We start from the raw sequence: 12,699 nt of genomic DNA, 5'->3' as shown, positions 1-12,699 counted from the left end.
GCCCTTAGAGCAGCTGGCGTAAAGGGGTATAAGTGCAGGGACAGGGTGTCGCACCGGCTCAGCCGAGCCCGCCGAGAGGAGGATCCACCGTTTAGTTAAGTTAATGTACAGTAAAATGGAATTAAATTGCAGCGTAACCCCCGGCTGCGGAATGTCTGTGGCCTGCTGCGCTTCTCTCTTCTGCGGCCCTGCTGAGTGACGCTTCTCAGTTGTCGGGGCAGGTGGGCCTGGATGTGTACCCAGGCCTCTGGGCCCTAGCTTTTGCTGCCCAGTTTGTCAGGCAAGGAGATGGCATTGGAGGCACACACACCTGCTCCGTTAGGTTGGTTTTATTACAGGACGTAGCAGTTTTTAGACCGTCCTGTTAGTTGATGTCCCAAACCACCATAGCCTAACTGCCTGTGAGGCAAGTGGAGTTGAGGCCGTCGTGGATGCATCATCAGTCACAACAGTGTGTTCCTCTGTATTTCACTTAGAAATACTATTTCTGCCACACAAGCCCAGGTTTGAGGTGTGATGCTCTACTAGCTTGTATGCCTAGTGTGCCAGGTGCTTGGTATTTGCTCTACTTGTAGCAGTTCTCTTTCTAAACTGACACATGGTACGTGGCGCAGAGATTCCTTAGTATTTCTGTCTGCTTTCGGAGGAGGGAGAAGATCCATCTGGTTTTGTACTGGGTTTGTAAGTTTTATTTCTTTACGTTTTGGTAGACGTCCACGAGAGAGGCTCTGAATAACAAAAGTATCAAGCCGTTGTTGAATGCATTTAACCAGATTCCTGGGAGGTAAGTAAATGTGGCTTGGTTTTTAAAACATGCTCTTCAGAAAAATTTTATTAGCCTTGTCCCTAATAGTTGTTATTAACTGATGTGGAATGTTTGCGTTTGTAGTGAAAATGAAAAGAAATGTACCTTGGATCAAGCATTTAGAGTTATAGTGGAAGAAGAAATAGTAAGTACTTCAAACTGCTATCATTTATTTCTTGATAAAACTCAAATTTCTATCTGCAAGTTGTTGTATTAATTTAACAGCACTTTAGTGTAAGGAAGTACTGTTTATTTAAAACCATGAATTGTGTAAAAGTTGCCTAATTAAGATTGAATATAGATGATTAAAAGAGATCAGTATTTAAGACAGAATGGCGATACTTTACAGATAACGCACTATATTGACAGCCTTTTCTAGCAATTCTTTGTAACGCTTATGAGAGTCTGCTACATCTTAAAATTCTAGTTCATACATATGTTATTTTATGGCTATACTTTAAGAGTGGGGTGGAGTGGGTTATCTCTTACTAACATGTAGCAAAACTACCTTTCAGCTGGAGGTAATTATGGAAAATAACAAATAATAACAAATAATAGTTTTGTTGATGCTACTTGAGTGAAGGCTAAATGTGGGATATTAACTTTCAGAAGTAAATGGATCTATACAGTCAGTATTCTAGGTCATTGCTGGCCTAGAATAGATAGAACTTAGAGTTAACTGACAGGTCTGATTTAACTGTTTGAAGTTTTGGGAAGTTGAATGTCAATATTTGTTTTAAATATTTACCTACTTGGAAACAAGAACTTTCCTTTTGTTAGTTATATTTGGGTGAGAACAGAGAAATTTACCACTGTTTGATTTGTTTAGATAAACAAAGCTGCCTGTGAAAATCTCCTAGCAATTATTTCTCTTGCTATTAATGGAGTCACAGAAGGTGAGCATCTTTCTCTTGAATCTGTTGGCAGTTTTAGGAGACTTTAAAATCTAGATATTTTTTTTTTTTTAAGTCATCTACAACGGTTATCTTTGCAATAGGGGTTAAGTCTGTTTAAAGAGAGGAATGAATTATAATATGATTAAATTCAGTTATGTGGAGTGCTTGTGTTGGATGTTTGGGTTTTTTCTTCTTTTTTAGTAGAGGAAGGTGCATGGTTTTGGTTGTAACATAATTAGCATTTTCTATATTTGTCCACCACTGTTAAATACTTAGAAGTTTCCCATCATAATTTCAGAGATGAAACCAGAGGCAGAGATGTTAAATGACTTCTAGGTTTCTCTTATCAGTTGCTGGCAGAGCCAGAAATAACTTCTGAATAGCTGTGCACATCTCCCAGTACTGCCTGTCAGTACTCAGCTATTTTTTTAGGTACTTGAAGCTGTTTCTGTAACTGTCTTTTGTGTCAGAAACCAACGTGCTAATCTCTCCTGAAGAGGCTTTCATGCTCTTCCTTTTGTTTATTTGTTCACATTACACATCAAATGCTTGTTTGTTTTACTAAGTATAACTCAACTACATATGTGTGTTTTGGAAACTATGGAATGGTAAAACCAGTGATTAGGAGGAGTACAGACATTACCAAACTGCAAAGCATGGGTAGAGAAACTTGGAGCGCTGCTCCACCGGTGCTTTACTTGAGGGAAAGACTCTCAGACTTCACGGGTGTGTGAGTGTAACCAAGTGTGGATTTGGAAGTCTGAAAGGGTTTGCTTCCAGTCTGTGAAGAGATGCAGCATTGTTTGAGATGCTGAGTTTTTTAGAACAGGTATTCTTTTTTATTTGTTTTAGGTTAGTGCAAAGCTCTTTTAAAGCTTGTCTACTTATGTTTGTGCATAGAAATAGCTTTAATGGAAGTTTGTGCTTTAGCCTAAGCTTTTTGTTAGGATTTGTAGCAACGTGGGAGAACTCTTTTCTCTATTTTGAACATAAGTCCCTCAACTGCCATGTATCTTCATTGCATTTCAGTTCAGATTTGCTGAATAAAATATTCCCTGTTCCTCATAGGCATCTGCACTGCATCAACCCCTTTTGTGCTTCTGGGGGATGTACTGGATTGCCTACCTTTGGGTCAGTGTGACAAAATTTTCACTTTTGTGGAGAAAAATGTTGCTACGTGGAAATCGGTAGGTATTTTTCCAAAATGTGGTATAATTGTGCCAAAACTTCTGTCTAGGTGAAGTATTTTTACGAATAGACTTTATCTGTCTTTGTATCTATTAGTGTTAAAATAGTAACTTTGAGCACATTTTGCTTTGTACAAATAATGCATGGAATAATAAAGGCGGTGAGTGTAAAAATTAGTGTGTTCCACGAAAAAGAGAGGATACCGCTCTTATAGTTCATTGTCACATTTCTTTTTTATGTGCATGAAGGCTGGATTTAAATGTTTTGGTTTATGCTTTCTTGGAATTTGTGGGACAGCTTGTTTTATGTTGCTTTTTTGTGAAACCTGGCTCTTATTTAAGGGAAGATTCAAATTTAGAGTTAACAATAGGCATGACTCATACTTACTCATGGCTTGTGATTTGAATTAAAATCTGTTCAAGAATGTTCTGTGATCTCTTAATGATCTAAACACCTTTTACTCCATTTCAGAACACATTTTACTCTGCAGGGAAAAATTACTTGCTTCGGATGTGCAATGGTGAGTTGTAGTTTTTTTTTGGGGAGGTGGAATTGAAGAACTCCTTATCTCAGCAAATGAAATCAGCAAATTTGATTTACATTCAGATGTGTTCAGTAAGTAATAAAGTTAAAAAGCAGATCACTTATCAGATATTTGTGAGTTTTGTTGATTAATTTAAAAGTCATGCTGTCCTTAGGGAAATCTCTTCCTCCACTGAGGAAGCTGATATAGAGGAACATCTCAGAAATATTTATTCCTCAGCAATGACAAGGCACCTATTGGAGGCTGCATTTGAATAGGATTTATTTGAACTTACCTTTTATTACTGTTGAAAGTGTTTAGGAGAATGCTAAATGCATCTGGAAAAAATAATGTCTGTTTGGATGAAATTACTAGCATTTAAATTTACAAATCTTAGCTTCTTTTCATTAGCTGTGTAGGTCATGTAATTAGCAAGTTGTGAATTCTAGTGTGTGAGAAATTGAAAGAGGGGATAATACTAATATTCTTTACTTCTTACAATATTTAGACCTCCTAAGAAGATTATCTAAGTCACAAAACACAGTCTTCTGTGGAAGAATTCAGCTGTTCTTGGCTAGGTTATTTCCACTTTCAGAAAAGTCAGGTGAGATTTTGTGTATTTCATCACACTTAACGTCTAACAAAGACTAAGTATGCTGAATCTTAGTTCTTATCTCTACCTGGGGTATTGTGAGTTTCCTTTCCTAGAATTCCAAACACAAGTTTTGAATGCCATTTCTGAGAATCTAATACCAGCATCTCATAAACATCTAACTGAATGAACAGACTTAAGAACTTCACAGCTTCTAAGACTGATGCATTGGGGTTTTTTTGCAGGACTTAACTTGCAGAGCCAGTTTAACCTGGAAAATGTCACTGTTTTCAATACCAATGAACATGAGAGCACTCTAGGACAGAAGGTAAAAATCCACATGTCAGTTTTAACTCATTCTACAGTAAACATGGTAAATTGTTTGCACAAAAATGTGCTGCAGTGCTTAGCATTCAGACCTATATGTTCTTGATTTGGTTGTCTCCCTTTCAGACCAAGCTGCTGATTCTGGAATGATGCCTGATACATTAAACAGTACATTAAACTGTGAAGACTTGAGAGGGAAAAAGCTGATTTGTTTGTGAGGGATAGGCTGTGTCACTTACTGTACTAAGTTTTCCCTGCAGTGTACGGGGCTGTCCCTTCAGCTTTTCTCGAGAAAAGTTAGGCTACAATTGCAGAGCATTGTGAGGTATTAAGATAGGAATTTGTTGCACATTTTAGTTGAACAGTATTTTAGATATCTTTTGAATTACCAGCTTAAGCTTTCTGATCTAAAGTGCAGTAGAATGTTTAAAATAAAGAACACTGTGAAGACTGTAGGTAGTTGTGGTGACATTTGTGTAACTTCTAAATTGTTTTTTTCCAATTAGCACACCGAGGAGAGGGAAGAGGGAATGGATGTAGAAGAAGGTGAAATGGGAGATGATGAAGCACCAACAAGTTGGTGAGCTTATGGCAGTTTTGAAAGTTGAGACAAAACTTAATAAAGAGCTATTTGGGAAATATCCTTAAATGTTGTACTCAGAACTTCACTAATGTTTTGCCCTCTCAAGAGTAGTTATAATGTAGCAGTGTCTGAAACTATCTGTTTAAGTGGAGTTACCTGGAAAAGAAGGAAGTCTACAGAGTATTTGAAAAAGTTACAGCATGACTAAGAACCACTGCTATTCTTTTAGTTTTTTGACAATTTTTTCCAATCATCTTGATAAAACTTGTTCTGGTACAATGTGTTCTGGGATTCTAAGTACATGCTGTATACATTTTAGGAGAAAAAGCTGTGTTCCTCTTTGTTCCCCAGATAGTGAAAAACTCGTAAGATCCCTTTTTCATACTGTTCTTGATTTTATGGTGAGCAAGTAATGAGAAACCGTATGGAAAGCTCTTTTAGGGACGAATTCTGATTTACAGATTTCTCTGCAAAGGCTCACTATTGACACAGTGTTTCACTTACAGAATGAATGATATTTTCTGGGATTGTGCATCCCTGAGTGGACTCAAATGTAATGTATCACTTTCAATTTTTTCTTTGTTTGTTTCTTTTCTCCAGTTCCATTCCAATAGATTATAACCTCTATAGAAAATTCTGGTCACTTCAAGATTATTTTAGAAATCCTGTGCAGTGCTATGAGAAGGTCTCATGGAAAACTTTTCTCAAGGTAATCTGAGTTCATACTTTCAACCATTCGTCCCAGGTAAAAATCGGTGTCTACACAAGTAGGACTACATAAACTTAGAACAGTTCAAATGCTAATGCTGTTGGAAAATAGTAGTGCATGAGGAGATACATTTTTGCTAAAGTGAGCCTTTGATGGTAAACAGTATATCAAGATGTACAGTAAATCCCCTAATAAAACTTCTGTAAGTCACTAGCAGAAGGACTTCATATGTTGCAGCAATGTTAGAAGTACCTTTTTTTGTGATTTATCGTCTTCAAAAAGCAGAACTTGTGGATTTGGGTGGTTTGAGGGGTTTTTCTCCAAGAAGATAAATTTAGTCTAGCAAGTCCTAGATCTTAGTTTTGAATAATCATGCTGATCCCAGTGGGATCCTAAAGATATGTTAGGTTTCTAATGAAGAAAATGACTTTATGAAAGCAATGACTTGGACATCTTCTTCAGCCACTCGTTTCAGTTTTGCTCAGTATGGATACTGAGGTGGATTTATTGTTAAGCTGCCGTTTCTTCATAATTTGCCACTCAGCGTTGGTTTAGTGGCAGGAAGCCTGTTTTGTATTTTTTTTTATCTTCATTTTCTGTGTTCTGATAATAAGAGGTAATGTCTGTTGAGACTTCCTAATATAAATCTAGTTAATGAGGCCTACATTCTCAGTTTTCAAAAAAAGAAAACCACCAAAAAATACCCTGCGTGTGGTTCAGAGAAACTGAATGAGGCCAGGTTTTAAGTCTTTCAGATGAAATTTTCAAGGTTTCCTTCACTGAGCATTAAGACTCTTGATTGATTTTGATAGCAGCACTGCAAATTTAACTCTCACTTATATACTTTTCTTTGTATATATTCTGAACAACTAAAAGGAGTTTGAATATAGAACTTATCCAAATGATTAAATGTTCTGAAATTAGAAATTAACATTTTCAGTTTCATTTGTGATGCTCAGAGGAACCCTTCGTACTGGTGGCAGATGAGTTGTTTCAACTGGCTGGTAGCAAGTTTGCAAATGATATCACTTGCTTGGCAGTAAGTCTGGTGCAATTCTCTACACACAGATTTTTGTACTGTTTTCATGTGGAAAATAACTGTTTTTTAGTACTCAGAAGAAGTTTTGGCTGTTTTCAAAAGTTACAAATTGGATGACACTCAGGCTTCCCGAAAAAAGTTGGAAGAACTAAAAACAGGAGGAGAACATGTGTATTTTGCCAAGTTCCTAACTAGTGAAAAGGTATGTGATTTCTTGGAATCATGGGGCAGTTCAACCTCGCTGCTCCAAGCTCTCAGCTAGAGCAGGTTGATCAGTGCTATTGGCTTAACTGGAGTTAGGTTTTAAATGTCTCCACAAACATTCACTAAATAAAAACTCCACAGTTTCTCTGGGTATCCTGTTGCATTTGATCACTTTATTTAAGTAGATTTCTTCTATTTTTTTGTTTTTCCTTCTTTGTAGATTGCCTCTCTTAAATGATTGTTCATAGACTTCCTTTTCTGGAATGAGAGTCTACACTAAAGCTGAAATTTATATATTGCATTTGATTTGTAGCGTTACATTTAGAAAGGGAAGATGGAGAGTAAATATTTAAAGATCTGTTGCTTTTTTTTTTTTTTTACCATTAGAATTATATTTTCAAAACTTGGCTGGTGATTTGCTAATTGTATTTTCTACCTCATAATGGTCTTATTTAACATTGTTTTGAAAAACGTCTTGAGTTTTGAATTCTGTTAATCTAAGTCAAAAATACAACTTTATTATCCTAAAACTGTTGTTTTCGTTTTGGGATACTACATAACTTTAACTTTTAAATGTATGCATTAGTAGATGACAGAAAGCAAGTCTCAGCGCAGCAAGAGTTTTCTCTTTCTGGGATAGAAGACTAAGCCCTTGGCTCGTGTATTGACAATTTTAAAATAATGTAGTGTAGAAGATATAGAACCGGTTTCTTAATTTAACACCCAATGCTTACAGACCTTTTCTTTTGTAAAGAATCTTCAAATGTTCCCTTTGTGTGATGTGTCAGGCTGCAGCACACAGGGTAGAAACCAAGGGGTGCATCACTGTGCAAGTGCTGATGAGAGTGAGTGGTTCTGTGGTAGCCGAATCCTCACGTTGTAGCCAGTAGCTTGTAGGAAAGGGAAGAAAGCTGCCCTTCGGGTACTGAAATATTTTAATATTTATTTTTCAAAATTCTTGTTCACTTCAAAGTGGATGTTGTTGAATTTAGCAGTATAAAACTAGTTCAACAAAAAAAAAAAATCTAAGGATACTCTAGCAAGCAGTTGCTCATGTTTTTAAAAAATTGATTCCATTAGAAATTTTTATAAACTTTATGAAATTGTGCCAGATGACAGTTTACCCACCCTAGTGCCTAATGAAGCGCTGTCCTGACAGCATAGGTGATATTCAACAGAGGTTCTGTTACTATCACCTTGTTGTAAAAGCAGTCTCCATGGAGTTTATCTGAAAACATTTGTTGGATTTTTTTCACTTATGCATATGTAGTCTCTTTAATGTGTAATTCTTTTTTATTCCTGTTTAGCTGATGGATTTACAGCTGAGTGACAGTAACTTTCGCCGTCACATCCTGTTGCAGTACCTAATACTCTTTCAGTACCTAAAGGGACAGGTCAAATTCAAAAGGTAATGTGGAAATATTTTGTGGTTTGGGGATGGGGACCTAGGAGCTTGGAGATAATCAAAATATTTTAGAAGCTTATGTCTGCTTGTTCTAAGGTTCTTGTGAAACTTAGAGAGCCTTCAATTGGCAAATGCAGCTGAAGTTATTTTACAGCAGGAACGTGGAGGTCTCGTTCCTGCCTTTTTCTGCTTTCTCTCTGATTTGTTGCTCTCCCCTCCAGTGACTCTAGTGTTTATTAGACTTACTCAAATTTGTGCAGTTTACTAAACCAGTGAAAAAGAAAGAAACTGATTTTTAATGTGGTTTTAAAAAGTTCTGGTTTCTGCTTGGGAATTAAGTGAGCCATATTGGATTTATTTCTGTGTTCTTTTCACTTTTACTTACTGACTGCAGATTCTGTATGTACCAAGCAGCTTGTTTTAATGACTTGAGGTTATGCTGTATAGAATTCATGTTTTGAGATATTCAAGATCTGTGTTGTGTAAAGAGCTGGTAGATGAATTGTTTCTTTTACTACGTTTTGTCTACACTGGTATACTTTAGCTGAGCTTAGCAGAGAGGTTTTATAAATATGTCTTTTCATTGTGCCCTTTTACTGCGCTTTGGTGGCATCTTGAATCATGCAAATGAGCTTTCTATTGGATGAGGCTAAACCATTAGCACATCTAATTAATTCCACAAACTAATGAGTGGTCGGTGTATGGGACCAGACCAGAGCACATTCAAACAAATTTCTTCATATCCCTTCTAACAACCCTCAGAAAGTATGTAATGTAAATGGTGTGTCTTCAGCACTGTTTTGATATGTAATAAACTCTTTAAAAAGTGAGAATTTAATGACACTTTTTTGTTGTGTTGTTTTGTTTTGTTTTTCTTAATTCCAGTTCAAACTATGTTCTAACAGATGAGCAGTCTCTTTGGATTGAAGATACTACAAAAGCAGTTTACCAGGTTGGTACAGTAGATATTTTTCCATGTAATTTGTATAGAAGTATTTATTGTGTAATATTGTATCAATGACCTTTGAAGCAGTAAGCATAATTTTCTTTGTTTTTTTTCTGTGTATTCTGCTACAAATATAATGCAAAAAGTTAACTTTCTTTTTCTCCCTCCTAATCGTAGCTTCTTTCAGAAAATCCTCCAGATGGGGAAAGATTCTCAAAAATGGTAGAGGTGAGTACTTTGGTGCCTGTTTGAACAAAGTCTATATAAAGCATAAGAAAGTATTGGATTAAAGTAGCTTTTGGAACATAGAAGAAATTAAAATATGCATATATATGCATGTGTTACACACAGGAGACATTGGTTATTGGAAAAAAAAAATTAGAAACTTGCAGAAAGGAATGCTGTGCCCAAAGACATAGGAATAAGATGCAAGTGGAATTATATAAAAGTTGTTTTCTGTCTTTCTTTTTTTTTTCCTTTAGTTTGGTTGCATCTATTTTTTTGTTTAGTGAAGGAGAAATAAAGCCTTTCTCACGGTTATTGAAGAAAAGAGATACCCTGTTTTTTAATAAGTTAAACTAACTGCCTGGGATTATACTGATGACATTCAAAATAGTGGCTGAAATACAATTAAAGAGAACACTTTGATAATTTGTGTAATAGCTCAATTAAAAACTTAGGGGTCTACTCTGGAGGTGATTATGACCCTAATAATGTGCAATATTGTGTTTCTCTAGCATATATTAAATACTGAAGAAAATTGGAACTCATGGAAGAATGAGGGCTGCCCAAGTTTTGTAAAAGAAAGGTAAGTATTACAAATTAGAAGCTTGCTGCTGCTTGCTTGAAGTGGTGGTTCAGCTTCGGAAAATGTGTATGAACATTAATGATTCGCACAGCTTTGAGATTTGTATAGGTGAATGTCCCTTTGGTGGGTGCTGCTAGATTTATGCCGGAAGTCTTAAGGCTTCATTATGTTAGCAAAACTGTGGTTATGCACGTGTGGGTCTCGGGAGAGCGTTCCTCACTGTCTCGCAGCAAAATTTTGTTCTCTTAATACCAAGGATTCAGTGACTGAGGAGACTGAAGCCTGTTGTGTCTCCCCTCCTGCTTTCAGCAGGCCCTAGGTTGAAGAAGTTGGTGCCTGACTTCTCCATGTACCACTTTGGATTGCCTCTAACAAAGCCTTAGGCGTTATGGCTTTGGTGGGGCAGCATGCCTGGACTCTTGTGTAACTGTTCTCCTCTTGTGCAATTTATTATTTTTGCCGCTTGGTGGTGATCTCTTACCGGAAAGGAAATTATGATTAGATGGCTTTGACTCCGTATGTCTACTTCGCCATCTTGAGGTGGTGACCAAACATTCCTCCTCCATCCTTATTTATTCTACACACAGACTGTAGCCCCTTCATGGTAAGGAATCGTTATTTCTTTGTAGATTCCTTTTATGGAGACATCAGGTGGAACCACCTCTTCATGGCTTCATCTACTTGCAGGAAAGAGAGGGGGGGCTGTGAGAAGAGAGAAATTACTGTTCTGGGATGGGGGGGAAAAGTAAGATTACAAAATTTTGACCTTTGTAAATGTTCTGTCTCCTTCTTTAGATCTCAGCCAGATTTTCATCTTGGGTAGGTCTTACCTTAACCTCAGTGGTCTGGGATCTTCATTCTCTGATCCCATGAAATCGGGTGCACCTGGGAAAAGAGAACTTGAAATCATAGAACAGATGAATCAGCAGCAGGGCAGATAGCACTTAGTATGTGCTGCTTGAATAAATGTGATTGGCTTCTTTTTCTGTATTGGGATTCTGAGAGATCTCTAAATTTGTGAGTGAACTAATTCTGGTATCTGACAAGTTCTTTCCTTCCTTTACCTTATCTCTCCTCTTCACACCTTCCTCCTTCCACTCCTAGAATCCCAGTCTTTCTGAACACTTCCATTTTGATTTAACATGGCACCAGCTGAAGCAAAATGGCTTAATTTTGTTCTCCAAATGTTACTGGTTTGAAACTTAAGACCTCATTTCATTTATTTATTTTCTTCTGTAGACCTCCTGATTCTAAGCCCATGAGGCCTGTAAGAAAGAGGCCAGCTCCAGAGGACTTCCTAGGAAAAGGGCCAAACAAAAAAATCCTCATGGGAAAGTATGTTGGTTTTTTTTTTTTTGGTCATGAGGTTTCTGGGTTTTGGTTGGTTAGTTGGTTTGAGATTTTCTGTGATGGTTTTCCTTTGTGTTTGTTTTGTTTAGATTTTTTGGGTTTTTAGTTGCGGGGAGTGTTTTGCCACTGTTTTTTCTAGTCAGTAATTTCCAAACTCACTTTGGAATTGCTGGGAAGGAACAGCTGAGGGATATGTCATTCTTTTAAGACTTACAGTAGGTTTTCTTTCTTTATAGTCATCTCTTGTAGATCCCTTCTAAAAAGTCTCTAAGTTACAGGCTAAAAATCAGTGATATGTACTTGTTGGATCAGTTTTTATACTTTTGTCCTCTTTATGTTTTCACTTAAAATGTATCTGTGTCATGAGTTTAAAATAACATCCACTGGTATTTTGTCCCTGAGGCAAAGAATTCCTCTTAACAAGTCCTCTTCAGTAAAAGAGACATATTTTTGTGTGATATCAAGTGTTGCATGTTTCCACTTCCTTCTTTAGGAGAAATGATAGTCTTTTCATTGTAACAGTTCACTCAGTCTAGATGTGGAAATTTTGACTTTGTCTTGACCTTCAAAAGACCTCGTACTGAATGTTTACTAAAGTGTGCCTTCTGGGAAAAAAAAAAAGGTGATAAATAATTTATCAAAACAAAATAGCCTGTTCTTAGCTAGTTGGAAAGAGTTTGCTGCTGTTGCTGACCATAGATCAGGAAGAGATCGTAACAGAAATTTAATACAGAATTTTCCTAATATGCAACATCAGATAAGATTTCTGTCACTTTTGATAATTCCTAATACGTACATATCGCAAAGTTTGTATGTGCTTTGTCATAAAGGCTCTGGAGTGAGAATTTCTGTAGCGTTGTTTCTTGTATCTGTCTTTGGTGAATGATGGAGCATGGAAGGATAGAATAATGAATGTGGAGTTTAAATACGTGTTTATGCTTCTCTTTTCAGTGAAGAACTGACTCGCCTTTGGAACTTATGTCCCGATAACATGGAAGCTTGTAAATCTGAGAGTAGGTAGGTAAAAGATGGTACACCTTTGTCTAAAGCTAACTCTCAGCACTCTAATTGCACATAAAATTACAGTTACTACAAAACTGGCATGAGGAAAGTATATAAGATGTTTTTTATATGGTGTGCCATTTCACTGTGTGTCTTGAGAGAAGTTAATTGTCCGAATTTTTCTCTTAAATTAAATCTCCTTACAGCTTTCTTCACTAGTGTTTATGCTGTCAGTAGTTCTCATTGCTTAGCAAAGTAAAATCTAAGCTAAAAACCAGATGGAAATTTGCTTTTTGTAGAGCGTGATTGTGTAATTAAGTAC

General features: G+C 36.7%; 1 protein-coding gene across 1 annotated transcript; it reads left to right on the top strand.

The window, feature by feature from the left end:
• Window positions 1-710: 710 nt before the first annotated feature.
• Window positions 711-12,392, top strand: LOC104267581 (THO complex subunit 1; the record flags this gene model as incomplete). Its single annotated transcript, XM_009879192.1, has 17 exons — window positions 711-784; window positions 890-950; window positions 1,635-1,701; window positions 2,770-2,888; window positions 3,361-3,409; window positions 3,921-4,016; window positions 4,250-4,332; window positions 4,838-4,911; window positions 5,515-5,623; window positions 6,733-6,864; window positions 8,174-8,274; window positions 9,157-9,223; window positions 9,395-9,445; window positions 9,955-10,025; window positions 10,821-10,844; window positions 11,265-11,360; window positions 12,327-12,392. Coding segments are annotated over 17 exons (1,340 nt in total), but the record flags the coding sequence as incomplete, so codon positions are not given.
• Between the last annotated feature and the right edge of the window lie 307 nt (window positions 12,393-12,699).

This window comes from Apaloderma vittatum, unplaced genomic scaffold, assembly GCF_000703405.1.
Source record: "Apaloderma vittatum isolate BGI_N311 unplaced genomic scaffold, ASM70340v1 Scaffold44011, whole genome shotgun sequence".
Classification (NCBI taxonomy): Eukaryota; Metazoa; Chordata; class Aves; order Trogoniformes; family Trogonidae; genus Apaloderma; species Apaloderma vittatum.
Note: the sequence above shows the minus strand (reverse complement) of the source record. Positions and strands in the feature narration are given on the sequence as shown.